The 20,407-nt window shown below is 45.2% G+C and overlaps 1 protein-coding gene across 2 annotated transcripts; it reads right to left on the reverse strand.

The window, feature by feature from the left end:
- Positions 1-470: 470 nt before the first annotated feature.
- On the reverse strand, positions 471-20,255 carry impg2a (interphotoreceptor matrix proteoglycan 2a). Of its 2 annotated transcripts, none has more exons than XM_086124156.1 (22): positions 19,464-20,255; positions 19,163-19,393; positions 18,581-18,747; positions 16,927-16,952; positions 16,792-16,824; positions 16,326-16,375; positions 16,168-16,223; positions 15,747-15,902; positions 15,545-15,603; positions 15,394-15,414; positions 13,420-13,628; positions 12,453-12,496; positions 10,206-10,389; positions 9,132-9,763; positions 8,764-9,039; positions 8,471-8,690; positions 6,592-6,802; positions 5,439-5,627; positions 3,649-3,850; positions 3,486-3,565; positions 3,314-3,365; positions 471-2,172 (listed from the first exon to the last, which is right to left on the reverse strand). In XM_086124156.1, exons 1-21 carry the CDS (start codon positions 19,525-19,527, stop codon positions 3,323-3,325), a joined length of 3,153 nt encoding a protein of 1,050 aa, XP_085980282.1. In that variant the 5' UTR covers positions 19,528-20,255; the 3' UTR covers positions 471-2,172; positions 3,314-3,322. The 2 variants fall into 2 exon arrangements, with proteins under 2 accessions (XP_085980282.1, XP_085980281.1); XM_086124155.1 differs by having other exon boundaries at positions 16,168-16,226; positions 19,464-20,254.
- Positions 20,256-20,407: the final 152 nt, after the last annotated feature.

Below are 20,407 nucleotides of genomic sequence, written 5' to 3' on the forward strand. Positions count from 1 at the left end.
ATCAGTATTATTACTTTCCACCCGGGTAATTTCTGACCACCGCTAATCAGTGCAGATCCGGTTAAAAGTGCGGATTACATGACTCTGTCGATGCTGTGGAATTGATCGTTGTTGAATCGCGGTGAGCGAAAAGAGGGCATCACACAGCTGCAACCAGCACAGGTGCTCTGGGTTCACTGCTTTTCGCATTTGGCCAGCGTTTTACAAAATCAGCAAATACCAGCTGCATCCATTTGTTTTGTCCCTTGCACTTTTGCAACATCAACACACCCGCACACTTGCGCCACACCGTGTCACTAGAACGGCGTTGACGGCCGTGCGCGCGAGCGCGTGACGTAGGCCGATTAACGGCGTCACCGCCACAGGTGGGGCCGCTAATCCACACCCTTGAGGCTAATCCGGTTTGTGGGATTAGATGCTAATTCCGCGACCCGGCAGAGTGCATCAAACCAAGTGTCACATAGAAAGTCTGATGTGTTACAAAGCATTTTATTTTACACTCATGGCTTTGGTTTGCACAGGGCAGCGAAGCAGCTGCACAGGATGGAAACACACGGTAAGATTAAGAGTATAAAAAATACATGGCTAGGTAATAAAACATTTGGGATATCGGAATTAATATTTTCAATCATTTATATATATATATATATATATGTATATACAGGGGTATATAGATATATATATGTGTGTGTGTAAGAAGCGTGCGCTTGACTGTGCAGAAGTGGACGTTGGTGTCTGGTGGCCTTTGCTTGAACTGAGACACAGCTTTACAACAGAACCTCTAAAGTTAAGCACAAACCAGTCGATGGCCAAAATTCCATTTTGGAACCCGCCGTTGGGGAAATGGTCAAACTGTTGGCGTCATAAATGGTTTATTAATTTCAGGCAATCTGTATAATAAAATGTAAAAACAAAACAAGCCGCTGTAACTTAGTAAAAATACACTTTTTTTTTTAAACCACAGCAGTTAACTATGAATAGTAAAACAAATATGTTTTGTTTGGTTTTGGGGAAAATGTAACCTAAAACATTTTTTAATTGGAACAATTAATTCATCCTATTTTTTTTTTGCTTATTTCCAGAATATTCTTCTCTAAAAACTCAAAGAAAAATCAAATCCTTTGTGTGCTTTTTGTGATACCCGCTGTCGCCAGTTGACGTACCGAAGTTCAAACTGGGTCAAGGTCCTAATTGCTCAACCTGGTTGGATTTAAGAGGTTCCACTGTAGTAAGCGATTGATTGCAAAAGGCATGGTGTTCATCAACTCTGCGTATGCGTGTGTGCATGTGTGCGAGCTAAACATCATAACGAAGTGGGACAGATACGATTTACTGCAGTGCGGGGAGAACGCTGATGGAGTGCAACGCGTCCAAGGGTGGAATGCGAGACAAAAACCAAAGAAAACACCATGACGGGGCCAAACTGGTAGTCACATTCAAAAGGAATTGCTGCTAACCTTCAAGTGTTTTTGTCGCTTCTTCCACCGTTCTCGAGCAGGGACGTATGAAAGTCCAGCATTTGTTCCAAACATATCTCCCTCGGCAAAATGTGTTTTCACTTATTTCTGTATGCTGCCTCTCAACGGGGCTCGCTCCCTTCTGCCTTCAGCGTCTGCCTCGCCACGTCCAAACATGTCCAAGCATCCGATTCGGTGGGAGCCTTGAAACGTCGGGGAAAACTCCTTCCACGACATCGAATATTTGGCCGCCTTGACGCTAAAGTACTCCATTAGACAAGAATTTATCCCTACGTGTCACTTTCACGCTAGAGGACTACGTCAAAAACATCAAGAAAACACAGACGAGCATGAGCACCATCCACTAAATCGCAGCTAACTCGGCATCTCTCGGCTCATTTGTGAGCGTCACGCGCGCGCGCAAAAAAGGAGATAGCTGTCGCTATTAGCTAAGCTACGTTACTGCGGGTACGTGAGCAATGCTTGAAGTTCTTCATGTTCATCCGTTTGACAATATGGTTGAAGTACATATTCCACGGAGGGACATGTCCAGCAAAAGGCACAGAGGAAGGACGCGGGAGAGAAGACGGTCTGCGACCGCTTGCCGCCTCTCGCGGCGAGACAGATGCAAACATGGAAAGAAGTGAAAGTGTCCTGGATGACGGACCGTGTGTGAGTGCTGAGACCAGGCCTTCAGGAAGACAGACGTGTTGTTCTGTGAACAAGAAGAAACACGTCCGATTGGTACGGTGATCGCTAGGTGGTTAGCATGGTTGGTTGGTGACTTCATATTTGATCGGGTTGCTTGATTTTGGTTAGTTGCTGCATTAAAGTTGCTTGGTTGGTTGAAAGGTTTTTGTCGGGGCTCTGGAGGTTGCTTCAGTATGATTGGTTGATTTGTTTTCCAGTTTTTTGGTTACTTTTTATTAGCTGGTTGGTTGATCTGAGCGTTTGGTTGGTCGGTTAATTGCTTGCTTGTTTGCTTCATTTTCTGTGAGTTGATAAGTTTGCCCCGTTGGTTGGTTGGCTTGTTTTAGTTGGTTGTTAGGTGGTTACTGTAGTTGGTTTCCTGGTTGGATTATGTTGGTTGGTTGCTTCATTTTGCTTGACTAGTTTTTGTCCACTTCTTTGCTGGTTGGTTGGTTGGTTTTGTTTTTTTTTTGTTAGATGGTTGATTTGTTTTTGTTGGTTGTCAGTCATTTTGGTAGTTTACTGGTTGTATTAAGTTGGTTGGTTGTTTTACTTTGATGATGAGTTTTTGTTTGACTAGTTTTGTTGGTTTACAAAACAATACAAATTGGTTAATTTGTATTGTTTTGTTAGGTTTTTATGTCACTTTGTTGGTTTTTCCAGACTATTTTATATATAAAAAACAGACTATGCTGGGGTGGAAGAGCATCTCCCAGAATGTCATCGACCGATCCAGACAAAGGATCTTTCGGCCTTGGGGGAAGGTCGACTTTTGTTGTAATCACAAGAATGCAATCTGCCCGTTTTGTAGAGAGTTGGAGGATATTAAGAAATTTGAAGTTGCAGCCAGAAGGCGACTAACCTTGGCACCGCTGGAGCTGCAAAATCCCTCTCAGAACCGCAATAAAAACACGACAGTCGTTGACTGTCTCGTAGCCAAGTGGTGGCCTGGCACATAACGCCGTCTTCATTCGACAACACCACTTTCTGACCTGGCAAACTATATGTCACCATTAAGTGGTGACAATACATGTTTTTCATTGGCCCCGCTACCTTTTTAATTTCGTATTGAGTTTTTAGTTGTTCTTCCATTCAGGGTTATAAAAGGGCAGATTTTTTTTTTAATTTTGAACGGTTTTCGGGGGAGACAAATTGACCAGAAATACCTTTTTGTTTCATGTCTGTGCTGAAGAACTTTCTCTTCGGGTATCCAGAACACTGCAGAAAAAAAACACTTGAGAATCACTTACGGCATAAAACGTGTGGACGCATTTGCAAAGCTTCTATGGGGAATGGAGGCCGGACAAGTGTACGGTAGATTATATGGTGTTGATTTACGCTTGATGCTGCCGCACGAAGTCTGCAAACTGACGGTCCTTGGCGTAGAGCTCGATAATGCGTATCCTGTCTTGAATTTCCTGTCGGAAAGGAACATGACATCACATGGAGATAAAAGTGTACACTGGGCAGGCGGAGGTGCGATTACCGCGTGGTGACTCACCTCCTTGGTCAGTTCGCTGTTCTCGTAGATGTGTCGGATCTCCTCGCTACTGAAGTCGGTGGAGGCCTCGGCGCTGGCGCTGCTGTAGACGGGAGCCTCGGGGTAACGGCGGTAGTAGTGGCTGTAGCCGGTGGTGGCCTCGCTCTCGAACATGGGGTTGTACTTGGTCGCCCTCTCTAACGACGGAATGCTCTCTGCGCGCCTGCAGAGAATCGTGCCATGAGGGCGGGGGTTGATTGAGCCTCTTAGACATTAGCAATTTTTGAACCGGTGTTCATGATCTAGCTGTAGCGCGGGCCCGAGCACCTTGTAACAGTACACTTCCTTGGCCTCAGCTTGGTTGTGACAGTACAGTACTTTGGCCCAAGTGCGATTGTATCGGTTCAATTTCGTTTCCCTAGCACAGTATAGTTGTAATGGAACATTTGCTTGTTCCTCAAACGGCTGAAATGGGACACCTCCTTGGTTTTTGCAACTGTTGGAACATGACCCTTCCTAGCACAGGTCTAGTAATACACTTTGGAACACGTTTATTTATAGTAGTGATTATACACTTTACTGACAGTAGTACAGTTAAAATGTTTTGTCTTTTAGCCATAGCATGTTTGGAGCAGTTGCCTTCCTTGGCGTTAGCATAGTGGCAACAATACACTCCCTTTGGTCAGGCGTGAACACGGTCATCGAACTTGATGTGGAGCAGTCGGTTACAATTGAACCCCTAGTTCGGATGCGGCGAGAACAGCAAATTCCATCCAACTGGCAAATTATTACATTTGGATTCTTTAGTCAGGTGTGATCTAAACTGTGTTACGGACGAAAGCAACCAGTTGGTCATGAATCAGTTGAAAAGGTGTCGAGAAAGCAATCAACCTTGATCTGATCCCGTGAGTAAATGATTTTTTTTAACAGGTGTGAAAACCCCAGGGCAAAGGTGAAAGCACCCTAAAAGAAAAAATAGCCCGGATAGCTCGAGGTGAACAGAATGACCCCATAACACATGCCCCCTTTTAGTCACCACAATAATGCAGATTAATTCCGCCTAAACCACACTCCAGACTATCACAATTGCCTTAATACTGCAAATCGACATCCTATCGGAGTAGTTAATCGGCTGAGATTAGCAGTTTTTCTCTGCAGGCGGCATCACCACACACAACACTTGTAAGACAAAGACTGTGTCCTTCTTTTGTGTGACTGCCCAAAAAGGATTATGAATAAAGAGTGAAGGATTGTGTGTGGTGGCTAAAGTTGAGTTCCAAACTTGCCAGGAGAGTCTCCACTCAGTCTTGCACCTTAAACAAAATAACCCAACGGATTCATTATGAAATACATTACGTGAAGGAAATTCTTGGACCCTGCAAGGTTGAAACGGTCCACTTCCTTGGCTCTTCGAAGTCTAGAAGGGTTCACTTCCTGGGTCCCATAAATGGTATGCTTTCCTCAAAGCCTTACTTGTAGTACAGGTCGAAAGGTTCACTTCCCTCGTTGGTGTAACGCTTCACTTGACAATGAACCGACCTCCAAAACACTTCAAGACGACTTATTTGTGTCTTAATTAATAAGGTCAAATACTTCAAAAGACTGAATAATGCTTCTTTATCGTCCAGTGTGTCATTGTGGTTCCTTGGTATGTAAATCAAGATATTCGCTCCATAATTTCAATGCCCGGGGTTAATACTCATGCTTTGACCTGCTAGAATGGAGCATATTCTGAGTTCGGATCATTGGGTTACTGGATAATAGGGTAGATACAGGAAATGATGTCACAAAAGGGTAAAAAGTTCCCATACCGTATTGGGTCCTCTGACTCATCCTTATCATACTGATCCCGTAAGGTCCTGGCGAGGAAGAAGATCACTCCAGACGCCACCAAGAGGAATCCGGCCACTGACGCCACCGCGATGCCAACCACTAGAGGCTCCGATACGTATTCCTCGCAGTGCTCTCCTCGGTACCACCAGTTTTCGCCAACACGGCACCTGGGAAGGGCAGCGTATGTCAATTCGAGTTCTTGTCTTTCCCATTAGCTTGATGGAGTTGCTAGTCTGTGTTGAGCAACCTTTTGGGAACCAAGGACTTTGATTGATATCGTGTGTGATCGGCGTCATGCATTTGGGTGCATCCGATTTGAGCCTTCTGATGAGGAGCAGCAGCGTGTGGGCAATCGATACCCGTATGTTAGCTTCTCACGCTAGCCGCCGACTGGTTAGCTGCCATGCGCTTGTTACTTGTGAGCCAAAATCAGTGTGTTTCACATTTTGCCGTCTGTAAATTGGGGTTGATCTGCGTTTTACTTGTGTGGCAGTCAATGTGAAAAACGTGAGGCTACGCCATCATTTGTTTACTTCATACAGTGCCCAAGACAACAAGAAGTACTCAATGATGTGTTATTTGGCGGCAAACAAAAGGTTGTGCGTGGCTTAGAGACTCCAGCATGTCTGTTCATAATTATTTTGATAAAACCGCAGCGAGCACAACAACCAGATGTTCCAAATGTCCGCATTAGCAGGTTGTACTCATGCAGGAGCAGAATAAAACATAATAAAACAACAAGACAAAAGAAAAAATAGTTAAAGAACGCAGACCATATATTAACATTGAGTCAAGATGGTTGGCACAGGTAAGGGATATATTTGATTCAATAAGAATTTCACACTATGCAAGTTACTTGTTAACATGGCAAGACTGCACACTTCTCACCGTGATTCATCTCAGAGACTGATTACAGGCCCAGGTTTTGAAATGGAACTATTTTATGCACATGATAGAAGTTACATGCTGAGTGAACCATCTACACGGGAGGCGTTCTGTTTTCCTCCCGCATGTTCTATGCAAAAGACGAGACGTGCCTGCTGTGATTTAAGCCTCGACAACCTGCAGACGCGCACGCCTGACCCTCACACACACACACACACAGATGATTTCCCCCTAATCTCCACCCACCTGCAGATGGCTCCCTGACCAGGGATGATGTCACACTTGCCATCGTTGAGGCAAAAGTCGCTGCGTAGCTCACAGATGCTCTGACAAGGCAGACCGTCCACGCTGAAGTAGCCAGCGTTGCACACGCACTCTGCCTCGCCCGACCACTTGTTCACTTTGCACTTGGCGTACTCGTTACATGCCTGGAACTTGCACGGATCCGCCCGGTCGCCTACAAGTCGCAGAACCGCAGGAATTGTTATTGTGCAAAAGTGTCAAAGCAGATCAAAAACACATTTGGTACATGTGATATCAGCACTTAAATACGAACGGGGACATTTGGACTTTTTAGCACTTGCATGTTGGGATCGCAGTTTCGTACAGACTTTGTACACAGATCATTTATGCTCATGGCTCCACATTTCCTGGCTGATCCTACAAACAGACCTCGCATGAAAACGGTTGACAAATTGTGTTTAGGAAGTTCGTAACGGGCGCTAATGTTTATTGCAGAAACCGCAAAAACACAATAGCAAGTGTCTAAGTTTGCATTATTGCTCTAGCTGCAACAGAACCGTGAAGATGATTCTCAACAGTTGTCATCTGTTCCTGCGAGAGCAAGACGGCTTTCCGTCACGATAAGCGCATTAGCCATGTTGCTTCGATCAGCAAGAGAGCAATAAAAGAAAGCCTACATGAGTTCGAACTTTATTGCCACTGAGGAGGAACATATGACCAGAAAAAAAAAAAAGAGCTAAGTCATGTTTTTTTGTGACCTCATCGTATGCAAAGCTTTTGATTTAGAAAGACTTTGACAGTCTGCATTGCAGACAAAACATGATTCACCATTTTCAGGGACGGGATATTAGAATGGGACTTCGTGGTCTCACATTGCATAAAGACATGTTTTCCAAGGTGACTTCATGGGCGTGACGGTGGCTTTTGATGTTCGGCGCTGAGTCAGTCGACTCACTCGTGTTGATGTCATGTTCGATGTCACTACCGTAGCCTTTGCCAAACAAGACTCTCAATACGGTTGGGGTGCCAAGCACCACAGTGTGCGAATCCCTGCTCTGGTAAGGAAGTCAAGTTTATTTTGTCTCTCAAAGGGGCTTCACAAACTCACAGTTGAAAAATATTAGCAACATCCCCTGACGTAAGCACCCAACTGGGCAAGGGAAAAAAATGTGGGGGGGATAAGAAACCTCAAGCAAAATCCTCCTCCTCACCGTGTTTACTGCTACAAAGTATGAATAAGAGGTACATTGAAGCCTCCAAAACTATCCTTGGATGCGAATGTGAGCGTGAATGCTTGCTTGTTTGTTTGGTGCTTGGCGCTTGGTAATTGGCTAGCAAGTTTAGCAGGTGTGTCCTCCCTCTCGCGCAAAACTCAGTTGGTAGATCACACGTGAGCAAAATGAGAATAAGCCCAATCGAAAACAGATGGATCATAATTCACATGAGTATCATGCCGGACCCCCACTACAGTTTTAATTCCCACCTCATGGAGGGTGCCCACATGGCAGTTGGTGATTGACGGCACTGACACTACAAAACACCAAACTCCCTCACACCTCCTTCAACAACGTAGTTGCCGCATCCCCTCTCCTCTGAGGAAGTGCTTATGTAGCCAACTTGTTCATTTTGTACCCCACACCACCCCCCCCCCCAAAAAAAACCCTACTCTTGCGTTAGGTTTCCACACCCCCAGTTTGGGAATCCTTGCACAGTAAAAAAATCAAAAATCTGACAGAGTTGGCATGCCCCCGTTACCTTTTGTATTTAACCTTCTGCACTAAACGTGTTGCTATTATTACCAGACAGCCCCGACACATTAAATCTCAGGCGCTCTCCAAGATGCTTGCATCACAGTCTAGTAATGCCGCAGTAAAACACAAACCTGACTCAACGTCCAGGGAGTACTTATCGATGGCCAGGTTCATGGTCTGGTAGGCTGTGTTGCAGAAGTCCTCCAGGATCAGATAGACGGTGGTGGTGACGCCCTGAGCCACGGGCTTGCCAAACTTCATCCGGCTGTTGACCACAATGCTCCCGTTGCGGAAGTTGAGGATCTCCAAGTTCTCAAAGTTACTCAGATTGGACTGGAGATAGGGCACGAGCTGCCGGGCGAAATCGGACACGTGTGAGTGGGAAATGTAGATTACCACAAGTGATTTTTCTTTTGAAGCGTACCAGTTCCAGGAAGCGTTGCTCCAGCGCTTTGTACTCTGGGGAACTCTTGTTGAAGAGATCCTCCGAGAAGATCATGTTGGTCACCCTCAGGCTGAAGAAGACCATGAGCGCTCGACCGGGGTTGGCCGGCATGGCGATGCTGGCCGGGTCGGTGACGTGAGATACGCTGAACGGGAATCCAGTGCTGCCTTCTTCCGTGTGGTTGATCAAGCCGTAAGGGAAGACGTCATAAGCGAGGTCTTCGACGGGAGGATCATTTTCATCACTGTTTTGGATCTGAGGAATAATGGTAAGTTTCTTGTGAGTTCATGTCAATCGGCGTCATCCCTTTTTTTTTTTTAAACCTCCTGCGCCACATTCAATCTTACCTTCACGAGTGACGGCATGACAATGTCAGGTTGGCCCTCGACGGCTACACGGGTGAAGGGCGACTCCTTTTCGGCGGACATTGCAGTCGGTGGGGCGGGGCTTAAAGGAATGCTAACCGATGGTGCGTCTTTGTTGACCAGCAAGATGTCGTCGCTCGCGATTTCGGAAGATTCTGGAGGTTCTTCAAGAGGCACCGGAGCTGAGGCGGGTGCTTCCTCAGGAGTTTGTCCGTCACTTTCTGCTGCTTCTTCCACGCTAGCTTCTTCAACTAAAGGTTCCTCAGGATGTTTCGAGCCTCCTTCCTCAGCTGCCTCACTCAGTACCTCAGGAACGAAGTCGTCATCTCCGGTTTCACTCACGAGGAGGTCTTCGGTGTCGACACCATTGTCCAGATGCTCCTCTTCCAGGACAACCACGTCTTCAGTGTCTTGTGTCGCCGGAGTTGTACCTGGCCACAGCAGGTTGTCCAGGTCCCCTGTGCCCGAGGCCTCCGCCACCACCAGTGGTTCGGGCAGCGTGATGCTATCTTGATCCTCGGAGGGGGGATGCACCTGCTGGTCTTCCTCTACGGGTTTGTCTGCAGCGGCGATCTGCGCGGTGTTCTCTAGAAGCAGATCCTCTTCCCTGATACCTGAAAATAAATGGATACATTCAGTGAAACTTGGTGAGTTAGCCATGTAAAGATGACTAGATCTTGATGACTAGCAAAAAAACATTTTTTAACAAATTTTGGTAATTTTATACAAATATTTTTGTTCCATCTCTCTGCAGCCCGGTACAAAATGGGCTGTGGACCAATGCCACTAGGTGGGACTTCATAAGCGGTGATTCAAGAACTTGGCTAAGTTAGGGGTGTTGTATTTGCGCAATTAAATAATGCTGTGAAAAAATTGGCTATAATTGATTAGTGATCAACTAGCAATGGTTTAGGTCACCCCCAATACTGTACTATAGGCTATAGAATACCGGAAACCCGACTGACCTGCTACTACTAACCGTGCTCAGAGAAATTTTTCAAAGCACGGCTAACATTTCCACGTGGAGGGAACATGGGTTGACGATTAAAGACTCACTGCCAGTTTCAGGCGCAGCTGTCGCAACCACAGCAGGGGAGGATATCTCGACACTCTCCTCCAGGACAACGATGTCGCTTTCAGAAGACTCCACCGTGTCCTCCCCAACGCTTTCAGGCAGCAATTGGTCTCCCTTGACGTCATCCATGCCGTCGTCCGGGATTAGAGCCTCTGCCGGTTCATTCTGCATCAAAAACATGATTGATTGTTTAAAACTAAAAGCCCGTTCGAGGTTGTAGTGTGCGTTTGACATCTGTTTAACATCAGCAAGACCTCGACGTGCATCGGGTTGCACACCGTTTTCAGGAAGCTCCAGAGAAAAGTGAAATGAGAGGCAATTAATGTAGTACGAAAGCTGCTTTGTGAACGTGTGCTCCTGTGACCCGACCCGGTCTCAAAAGCCGTCACGACAACATGGGTTCAACATGCTGGCTCAGTAAAAGTCATTGCTGACACAATTCTGGTCTCATACACAACAAGAGTCGAACATTTGGAGAAGCTCTGCTTCAATTCAAATTAATGATGAGCCGTACCAAAACTGTTGAGATGACGTGTCAAGCATGCCTAAGTACGAAGGACTACACTGAAAAGGAAAAAAATGTAGAGAGAGAGAAGAGCATAAATGAATTCTGAGGAAAGAAGTCCTACTTCTGGGAGGAAAATATACACTTACAAGGATTATTTGGGACAATCTAAATTTGGGGCCACAGGCAACCTTAACTATGTGATATTGACTGACTAAATATGGGAAAGCCTCAATTTTTTAGCTTTAAAATCTTTGCTGCGAGGCCCTCAATGGACACCCGTTCCTACATAGCATGTCAGTTTTTCTTCACAAGAATTCGTTTGTAGCGTATCGATGTTTCCATCGGGGCTCCTTTCAGCATCCCACAAAGTGAATCGTTTTTTGTGACCAGGCCAAAGTTTATGGAACGCGATGCCAGCATCAATATTGTACTGAAATGATATTTTCCAAAGAATGTCTAAAAAAGCACTGCAATCAGCTAAATCGAGGATTTGCTTTCAGCTTTTATTTACTTCCCGACATTTTTTTTTTCACTTCACGGAATCATGGGTTTCAATTAAGTCAACCACCAGACGTTATTTAGAGCAGCCCCGAAGGGCTCCGCCGCACAAGTAAAGTCAGACGTTAGATGGTATCGCTTGACCTGAAAATAGCAGCAGATTATTGCAACAATAAACAAACTAATCCGCTTCATCCCTCGCCTTGGTGCGCTTATCCTTGTTACCTGGTGAGCTAGTGCTACAGGTTAATGTCACACATGCTGCAGTACTTTTTTGGGGGGGGGGCGGGGTTGACGAGTGAGTTTCATTCGACCCATGACCATGCTGATAACACAAATCATGGCTCAAATCAAGTGCTCCCCCACCAAAATAAATGGAAATGGCCCATCACCATCTCCTAAAATATTATTTTTTTGTTTGTTCCAATTTTAAGAAAAAAAAGTGCACCGCATTGTAAAATATATCTGAAAGAAAAACAATAAAAGAACATTGAAAGAAAGAAACCGTTTTTAAGAGTTGTATTTAAAAGCTTCCATGCCACAATGTTAAAAATAAAAACACATTCTCATCTTTGTTGTCTTTTTATCAGGTTTGTAGAAGAAGTCGGGTTGGAAGTGATCAGGATGCCCTTTTTTTCAAGCTACTTTTGTCAGAAATGTCCTTGATTTTGAACAGGCTGTTTTCTCATTAATAATTTAAAAAATGATCAACATGTAAATACGTTTTGTTCCAGTTGGATCGCTGTTCACTTTAATGTGAAATGGGGAAAACATCTATCCTCTGACTGGTCGTTGCCGATACGTGGGCGTTTTGTGGCCACCGTGTCTCTTGTGTGTGTTGGCTCCGTTGAACATCTGTGGGCCACTGGCAGAATCGTGGCTGACCATGGTACACTGTGAAGTGGCCGCGGCGGTGTGCCAACCCGGTCGCCTTGGAGGAAAAATTTTCCTCCCCTTTTTTTTTCTCCTCCATGGTGAAGCTCTGCGACCTCAAGCCTGCCCAGCGATCACTCTAAAGCAGACCGATCAGTGTGAAGCGGCTGGTTCTCAGTTGCACTATTATTGTTTTTTAAAAATCCATTTCCATATTGATGCTACGCGACCTCGCTGCCGCCAGAGGGGAGAAACTGCCCATTGTGTGTATATGTGTGGCTGTGTCGCACCGGGAAATTGTTTGTAGTGCGTGAGCTAATCACAGCTGCGTCAGTGATTTTGAACTCACCAATGTTTCTCCTGCAGCATGGATGGTCTCGGGGGTCTCGGGCACTGTGGAAGCAGGAGAGGAACCAGCATGAATACAAGATGCCGTTTTAACTGCAAAAAGTCCAGAACTTACACAACATGTTTCATCCTGTCAGCGTTTAGCTAAACACCAGCAAATATCTGAAAAGATCAGCCGCTGTGCGCCGAGGCCGCGATTGCATAAGCACGTGCGGACACTCGTCAACCATAAAAAGAGGCATTCATCGCATGGGTGCGTGAATGCAATGCATCAGGAATAGGTCACCAGTGAACCGCAAGCCAATTTTGAATGGGACGGTCACAATGACATGTACGCGAGTCCAGAATAACTGGAGCTTATCCATGCTGACTTTTGGCAGACGGCAGACGATACCTGTGATTAACTCATTCAGTACCAGCCAATTCTGGACCAAGTCTGAAAAGACGTTTAAAAACGTCTTTGGGAGTGAATGAGTTAATTGTCAATCAATGACAAAATAATTGTCTGTTCATTTTCCGGTGCAGCAGCGGGAGCCTATATCCTACTTAGTGAGCAGATGAGTGCAACCTCGCCACATCTTCCCACAGCCAACACAAAAGCCTGGAGTGAACCGAGTAAAAATCCCCAGCGTCTCCCATTTCTTGTCCTCCTGGCTTTGCGGCACAGTCGGTGACAAGGACCCAAACCGCAGCGCAGTCGGGTTACGCCGTCCCAAAAACACGCCACTGTTATTTGTTCATTAAATATGGACCACTTTTTTTTTTTTTGCTTCTGTCCTCTCTGACGACGAGAGCAGACAAATAAGAAACAGATGAGCGCTTGAGAATGTTTACTCATGTGGCAAAAGCGTTGTGTCGTCATGTCGCTGCAGCGTCTGCCGAGCGTCTCGGGTGACCTAGAGAAAGTTTGAATTGGACGGCAATGCAAGCGCCTTTCACAAGTAGTTGTTTGTGCAGGCGGGTCTCACCGCTCTCCAGGGCGCCCTTCAGGAGGTCCTCAGTCACGAAAGTCTTGAGCTCGCTGATGGCGTAGACCAGTGTCGGGTGTTCCTTGACCTCGCGGTATGAGTTCTCCACCTGGTTGGACTGCAGGGTAAGGTAGTCCAGTTGGTCACCGCTGATGCCCGCGTCGTCCACCACCAGGGTGACGGCGTAGTCCACCACGAGGCCGTCCAGCCTGGGTTAACAACGGCCGTCATGAGTTCAAGGAAATTCAATTCACACAAAAATTCTTGTTGACATGCAGGAGGGTTGCGCTCGGAGCAGTTAACGTTGTACGCCTCGCCCACAAAATCGAAACGACATCTTTTTAGCAACCACCAAGGTTTTTCTAATTCACGAAAATGGACGAAAGAACTAAAACTCAAATTGAAAAAAAAACTAGCTAGCGCTTTTTTTTTGTTTACATTACTAGCTGAATCTATATTTCACAATAAATGTTAAATATAATGATCATGACATTAAAGTTGTCATTGTTGTCAATCAATTTCATACTCGGGCTTACAGGTTTTATTTTTATTATACCGGTGCACAGTAGATGTAAGGTCGAACAGTCGTTGAGGAATCAAAATTCAATACACAATACTTAGTGTGATTTTTTTTTAATCTTCCACTCAACAAATATTCACTCAATAAAAAACTAAAACTCATACTAAAGCTAATGAAAACTACGAGACTGAAGTAATGAACAAGGCCACTCTAAAAATGAATTAAAATTAACTGAGAAAGTCAAAATATAAACTAACAGGAAAGAAAAATCCCAAACCACAATCTGCTTCCCCCTTCAACATCCCACTGGAGTTGGCACACGATCACGCCCCCCCCCCCCAAAAAAACGTACGGCCATTCCACACTTTAACCACATTCTCCCTTCAACATTACAACAGAGTTGGCCTCTCACGTGAGCTGGCACACCACCCGTTCCCAGAAATATGCAGAAAAATCAATAGGGTTCCTGCTGAAACAAATACTATCACATGAGTTCTCTCATCATGTGACTGAAAACGCAAAAGGCTGTTAAAAGACTTGTTCATCTCTCAGCCATGACGGATGACTCGGCCAATTGACTCCCGCGCCCGGGAGGCGCTCTAGGCAGAGTCAGCACAGCGATCAATATCGTGCTAATGGCGCAGGACACGTCCAAAAAGGCTTTGCAGAGGAAAAAGTCATCTATCAGCCTAGGATGACTACAAGGAGCTGTCCACTCTGACCTACTTTGCACACAGCTTTACTCTTTTTTTTTTGCCTCTCTACAAGGCACACAGTCTTGGTGACATCAGGTTGACTGAATAGCATGGTATTTCCTGTCAGATGGAATATTTAGGCACCTCTGCAAATGTTACCTGAAAGCACTTGTCCATTTTTTGTTTTTATATACATATATACTGTGTATATATATATATATATATATATATATATATATATATATATATATATATATACACACACACATACACACGCACACACACACACACACACACACACACACTCACACAGAACATCATTAGAATGGTTAACTTCTTTTTACACTTGTATGAACTGGTCATTTAAGACACTGTCAGTCCATTTGATAAATGTTCCAGGATGGCCACAGTTTGACCCTGGAACAGATAATTTTTAAGATTTCCAATGTGAAAATGAATGCCAGAGCACCATTTTTTTTAAAAGTCATTAGCTTCAGGTGCTAAAGCTCAAATAACCGTTCTCACCGTCCCCTCCGGCCTCCCTGCTGATCCACCTTAACAGGTGACTGAACCCTGCTAAGACCATTAGCACAAGCAGCAAGGAAGACTCAGGAAACACGTGCACACTCTTCCAGCTATGTACACACAAACGCATCACATATACGTGCGCGCGCGTGCACAAGCGCTCTCATGAGGCAACTGGCTTAAAGAACTACATTTTTTTTAGGTGCAGTTCAAGGTGAAAACAGGCCGACTTACCCTTGCAGGTCCTTGTGAGGCCTCCATGAAAACAAGGAAAAAGCAATTTTCAAGGAGCGTCACTTGTGTGCGGTGTACATGGCAGTCAACATAAAGTGGATCTGACACAAATGGGATGAGTTGGGATTAAGCCACGTGAGAGAAAATTTACCTGAAGTCCATCACAGATACACTCTTGAAACCAGGAAGTGCCAACAGGGCGTCCTCAATCTACACAAAAATAATTTTGCTACTGTTTTCACACTGGACACTTCATTAGGTACAGTGTGTGTGTGTGTGTGTGTGTGTGTGTGTGTGTGTGTGTGTGTGTGTGTGTGTGTGTGTGTGTGTGTGTGTGTGTGTGTGAGAAAGACCTTCTGAGCAAGCTGTCTGCTGAGCGTCTGATAGTGTAGCGAGTGAGGGTCGCCCAAGTCATCATCGTACACGACTCCCGTGAGGAGGATGCTCAGCTCCACCACCTGCTCCAACACGGCCGCTGGTACTGGCTCCACAGGGATGTCGTTGTCCAGCTGTGGGAGGGGAATAAAAAAAATCATACACATAAATATACTTTCGTCTTCTCCGTGTCACAGCAAGTCACTCGCATGTTTTATTTTGACAGTTTTTCAGGCCTTCCCGAGGCAAGCCACCCATTTTTATCTGGGCTTGGGCAGTGGCTGGGTATTGGTACACTGACCAAGAATCAAACCCGCACTGTACAATGCTACCAATGTCAAACACATATGTAAGCAATAAGGTAAAATATAAATATTTATATTTCGCGCATGGATTCACCTCCATTTCTGGCACAATGACAGCTGCTTCCTCCACTTTTTCGCTCTCGTCGATATCTTCTGAGTGGTTGAAATGGACAGAAAGAGTCGTCGTTAGTAACATTAACATGATCGTTTCATCAATATAAAATGCACCTCTCCGTTAGAAGTGATGCTTACCTTCTTTGGCAGGAGCCTTAGTGGTGATCGTCACTTCGGGAGCTGGCGTGCTAGAAAAACAACAACATATGCATACACTGCAGGCAGGTAATGGAAATAATTATTGTAAAAGTACCGTAGTACTACTAGTAATAATAGTAGTAGTATAAATATAAAAACATGATATGCTATAAATAAGATGTAGCAAGAAAGGAATATTTTAGCCTGAAATTTGGCTGAAGTCAGACTCTGACTGTCAGAGAGTCTTTGTGTGGAGTGCCTGGGTGTGAGTCGTAGCCGATAGCAGCTCTGGAATGAAATGTCCATTCTGTTCTCGCTCACGGCAATAATACAACTGAAATGCATCAGAAACTGTGGCCGTATTTGAGGTGAGGTGTTTTTTTAATTCGAACTGCCATTGATTGAGGCACAGCAAGCGAGATTTGAAGAACTACGGTCATGATAGAAAGTCAAAAAAAGACGTTACCTGCATGTATGGTGTCCAGATCGAGTGGGTTCACTACACATTATTGGAGGGCGAAGCGTTAAAAAATCAATCAATCAATCAATGTGGTAAACACAGACAATGTTTTGATGCTGACGAATGATTGAGAGGATTTACCTTTTCAAGCCAGGCGCTGACATTTTCTGCAAGTGTGAAGAAGAAAGAGGAAAGGTTAGCACCGACATTAGCCTCCCACTGAGTTTGTTGTTGTTGCTCTGTGGCAACCCGAAGCACCAAAAGGATTGACGGAGGTCAAGGGGACCTTCAAGGAGACGTACGGTGGATGCTAATGTGCTTACGCTCACTGCTACTCACTTCTGCACACTCCGTCTGGTTAACTCCCTTGGGTCACAAGGACACGAAGGTTGAAAATGAGGGCCAGGAAGTTGCTTCAAGTGGCTTGGTTGGTTAAAAGGCAGAATTTGTACAGGAGTGCCATTTCCGTAACATAACAAGAGTACAAATAGCACGGTCCCTTGAGACACGTCTAAGTTGTGACCACACTTGTAAATCTAATTTCAAATCGAATTTGCCAGTTGGCAACTATGGCTTCACCCTGTTAGGTTGTTCTTCACTTTTTAGTTAGTTCAAGAGCTCACACTCCAAAACCTAAAATCAAATTTGCTATTCGTGTTGACATCAGAAGCGTCAAATCCACATCCAGAAAGTAAGCAAGCCTGCCACATTTTGGCTTTTGTCCCTGGTGCTTCGACTCAACCGGCAGGTAAAGAAGTTCCCAGAGAGCTCCTTTGCCTTCTTGTCTGACACCTCTGGGTGACTTTTAAATGGAATCAAATGGTTACAGTCCAACAAACGACAAATCCAATTAACTCAAAATGCAAAATGGTAAATTGTGTGCACTTATATAGATAGCGCTTTATCTACACCATAAGGTGCCCATAGGCTCACATTAGCTTACTTGAAATCCATCTGTTGAGCTTTCAAGTACGCTAATGTGTTGTGACGGTGACTTTTACCGCCAAGTTTGTCTTTTTAGGCTTATTTCAACCAAGATCCCTTGCCGTACCATGGCCAGAGCTACAATCGGGTTGAATTTTGCGCATTTTGGTCCCATAAATCCATTCTTGTTTGCTTGGACATGATTCATCCTTGAAAACTGTAGCTAAGCTAGCTGGGGAGATCTCTCCGGGGCCTGAGCTGGCAAACTGTTTACTGCTATGATGAAGTGAGATCCCAACAGCAAAGTAATGACCCACTGTGGTGGTGACACACTGCCGAGATGGGCTTTATTGACCGACTGCATCACAGTTTAATGCTCATTAGCTAGCTAAGTACTCCCACACAGAGACTTCGGTGGTCTCGCTCGAAAGCTGTCGACTGTAGTAACCGCTGTACCTGAAAGGGTGGAACACGCACAGGCACTCCCCACATACCTACGTCGCACTTTCATCTGGGCATTTGTTGGTTTGTTGCTTGTTAGTTTGAATGTTCTTCGTTCACTGCTTTGCTCATTGTTTGTTAGTTTGTTTTTCTGTCATTGGGTAGTAGTTTTTTTTTCTTTAAGAACTCCACAAAGAACCAATAAAAGATTTAACCAAAACCTCAGAGAGGCGTGCATAGACCAATAAAGTTCTCAGTTGGTTAATTTAGTTCTTTCATTTGTTAGTTTGTTTGCTGGTATATTAGCCTGAGTTATTTTTCCATTATTTAGTACGTTCTCCTCTTACATTGTGGATTTGGTCTTTTGTTGATTCTTTTTTTAAGCACATTTCCGTGATCGTGTGATGCTGATGTTGGCTTTCCCACACACCTTTTTGATCACCCCTTGATGCTCCTCCGATTGGCTAAAGTAGGTACCAATGTCTCGTGCCGTCGCCAACCCTTCCTGGCACTGGTTCATCCAGCTCTGGTACTCCTCCTGCTCGGGGAGGCGATCCCAGAAGATTTTGAAAGCCTCCCACACCGTCTCCTGGCACACTGCAGACACATGGGGAACACAAGGAACCACCAAATCAGTAACAGGGGAGTGGACTCGTAGAGCACACAGTCCACACTCCTGGAAGCTCTGTTTCTCAGGTTCTACATCGAAAAGTCCTTCTCCTTCTAAAAAGCCCAAAGTGGACATTATTTGCTTGCAAGAGAAACTCGCAACTTTCGAATTTTGACCCATCAAGTTTAGATTTCAGTTCAAATTCGAATGCATGATGTCACACACGTCAAATATCTATCAAGGATTTGATTGAGTAAGGTTCAAACACATTTGCTCCTCAGGCTCGTTTTTGTTGCTACCTTGCTTCTTAGGAGGAATATCTCCCAACACAGGACATTTTGGGGGATAGTTAACATAAAAATTGGAAAGGTCTAGAGTGAATACGACAAAGTATGGACCTACCTCTGAGATGGAAGAAACTGAGGTGGTTTGCGACCACCTGCTTGGCGCTCTCCTGCGCGCACAGCTTGACGCCGCTCGGGAAGAGGATGTTGCGTTTGCGTCTGGACAGAGCCACGCGACTTCCTCGGGACACCATGACCTCGGACACACGGACGACACGCCGGAACGACGCTGCTTCGCCGCCAAGTGGCACCTCGAGTGGACCCATGGAGGATCCTTCTCGTACGGCGTCTAGCGGAGACACAAAGGATGCTTCAGGCCGGACCGTTGGGACGAAATCCAACAATGAAGTGATACCTACCAGTCTTCAGGTCCAAAAACATGAGCACTAAACTCAATAAAAGACATCTCCACAAGATGGACATTTTAAATCCGTGTTTAGATCCTGAAACCAGCACTTCCCCTTGGGTGTTGTAAGGACGTCCTACAAGTTGGCATAGTCCAGAAGTCTCCCACTGCAGAAGGTCACAAACCGTTGGAGCAAGCAACCACTTATTGTTTTCCTGCAAAGACAGCGGCGACGCGGTGGCATGGTGCTCACAAGACACTTGCTGGCTCAAGGTAGGTGAGCAGATGGCTGCGGGAGAGAAGATCTTTGAACGTGCTAATCCTGTTTAATCTAAGCCTTTTAGCGGAGTTACTGGAGCGACTGGGGGAAAGGAGAAGGGACTTAGTGCAGCGGGATGAAACGTGGACAGTTTTAGATACATGAGAAAGATCCCCATGCGGGCATGGTTCTTCTCAGCAGAGGACAGCTTGCTTGCTTGCTTAAATCTCACACTGACCACAAGGGTTGGACCAATTTCTTTTCAAGTGACTGTGTTACCACTGCTTGATTTAGAAAAGAGGGGAAAAAAAGCACACAGGGCAGGCTAGCACGTCTGCTTCACAATCTAAATGTTCTGGGTTTGAATTTCTGCTATTTGCATGCGCTTCCCGTACTTGTGGAGGTTTACTCCGGTTTCTCCGACACATTCCATATACAGACACGTTCGGTTGAGTGAAGACTTCGCTGTAGGTGTGAATGTGATTGAATGGTTGTACATGAGCCCAAAACTCGAATTAGAAAAATGTCACCGTGAAATTACAGATTTATACTTTACTTTTTTCCTTCTAAAATACCTTATTCGAACAGACGATAGTGTGACCCGAAACAGGATAAGGCTTACAGAAATGATCCAACATGAGACGATCAGGGACTACCCTGATCGTCTCATGTTCAAAGTGTCGCTTAAGGCATTTTGC

Source organism: Hippocampus guttulatus, chromosome 11 (genome assembly GCF_054856545.1).
Source record: "Hippocampus guttulatus isolate MCC_2025c chromosome 11, RoL_Hgut_1.0, whole genome shotgun sequence".
Classification (NCBI taxonomy): domain Eukaryota; kingdom Metazoa; phylum Chordata; class Actinopteri; order Syngnathiformes; family Syngnathidae; genus Hippocampus; species Hippocampus guttulatus.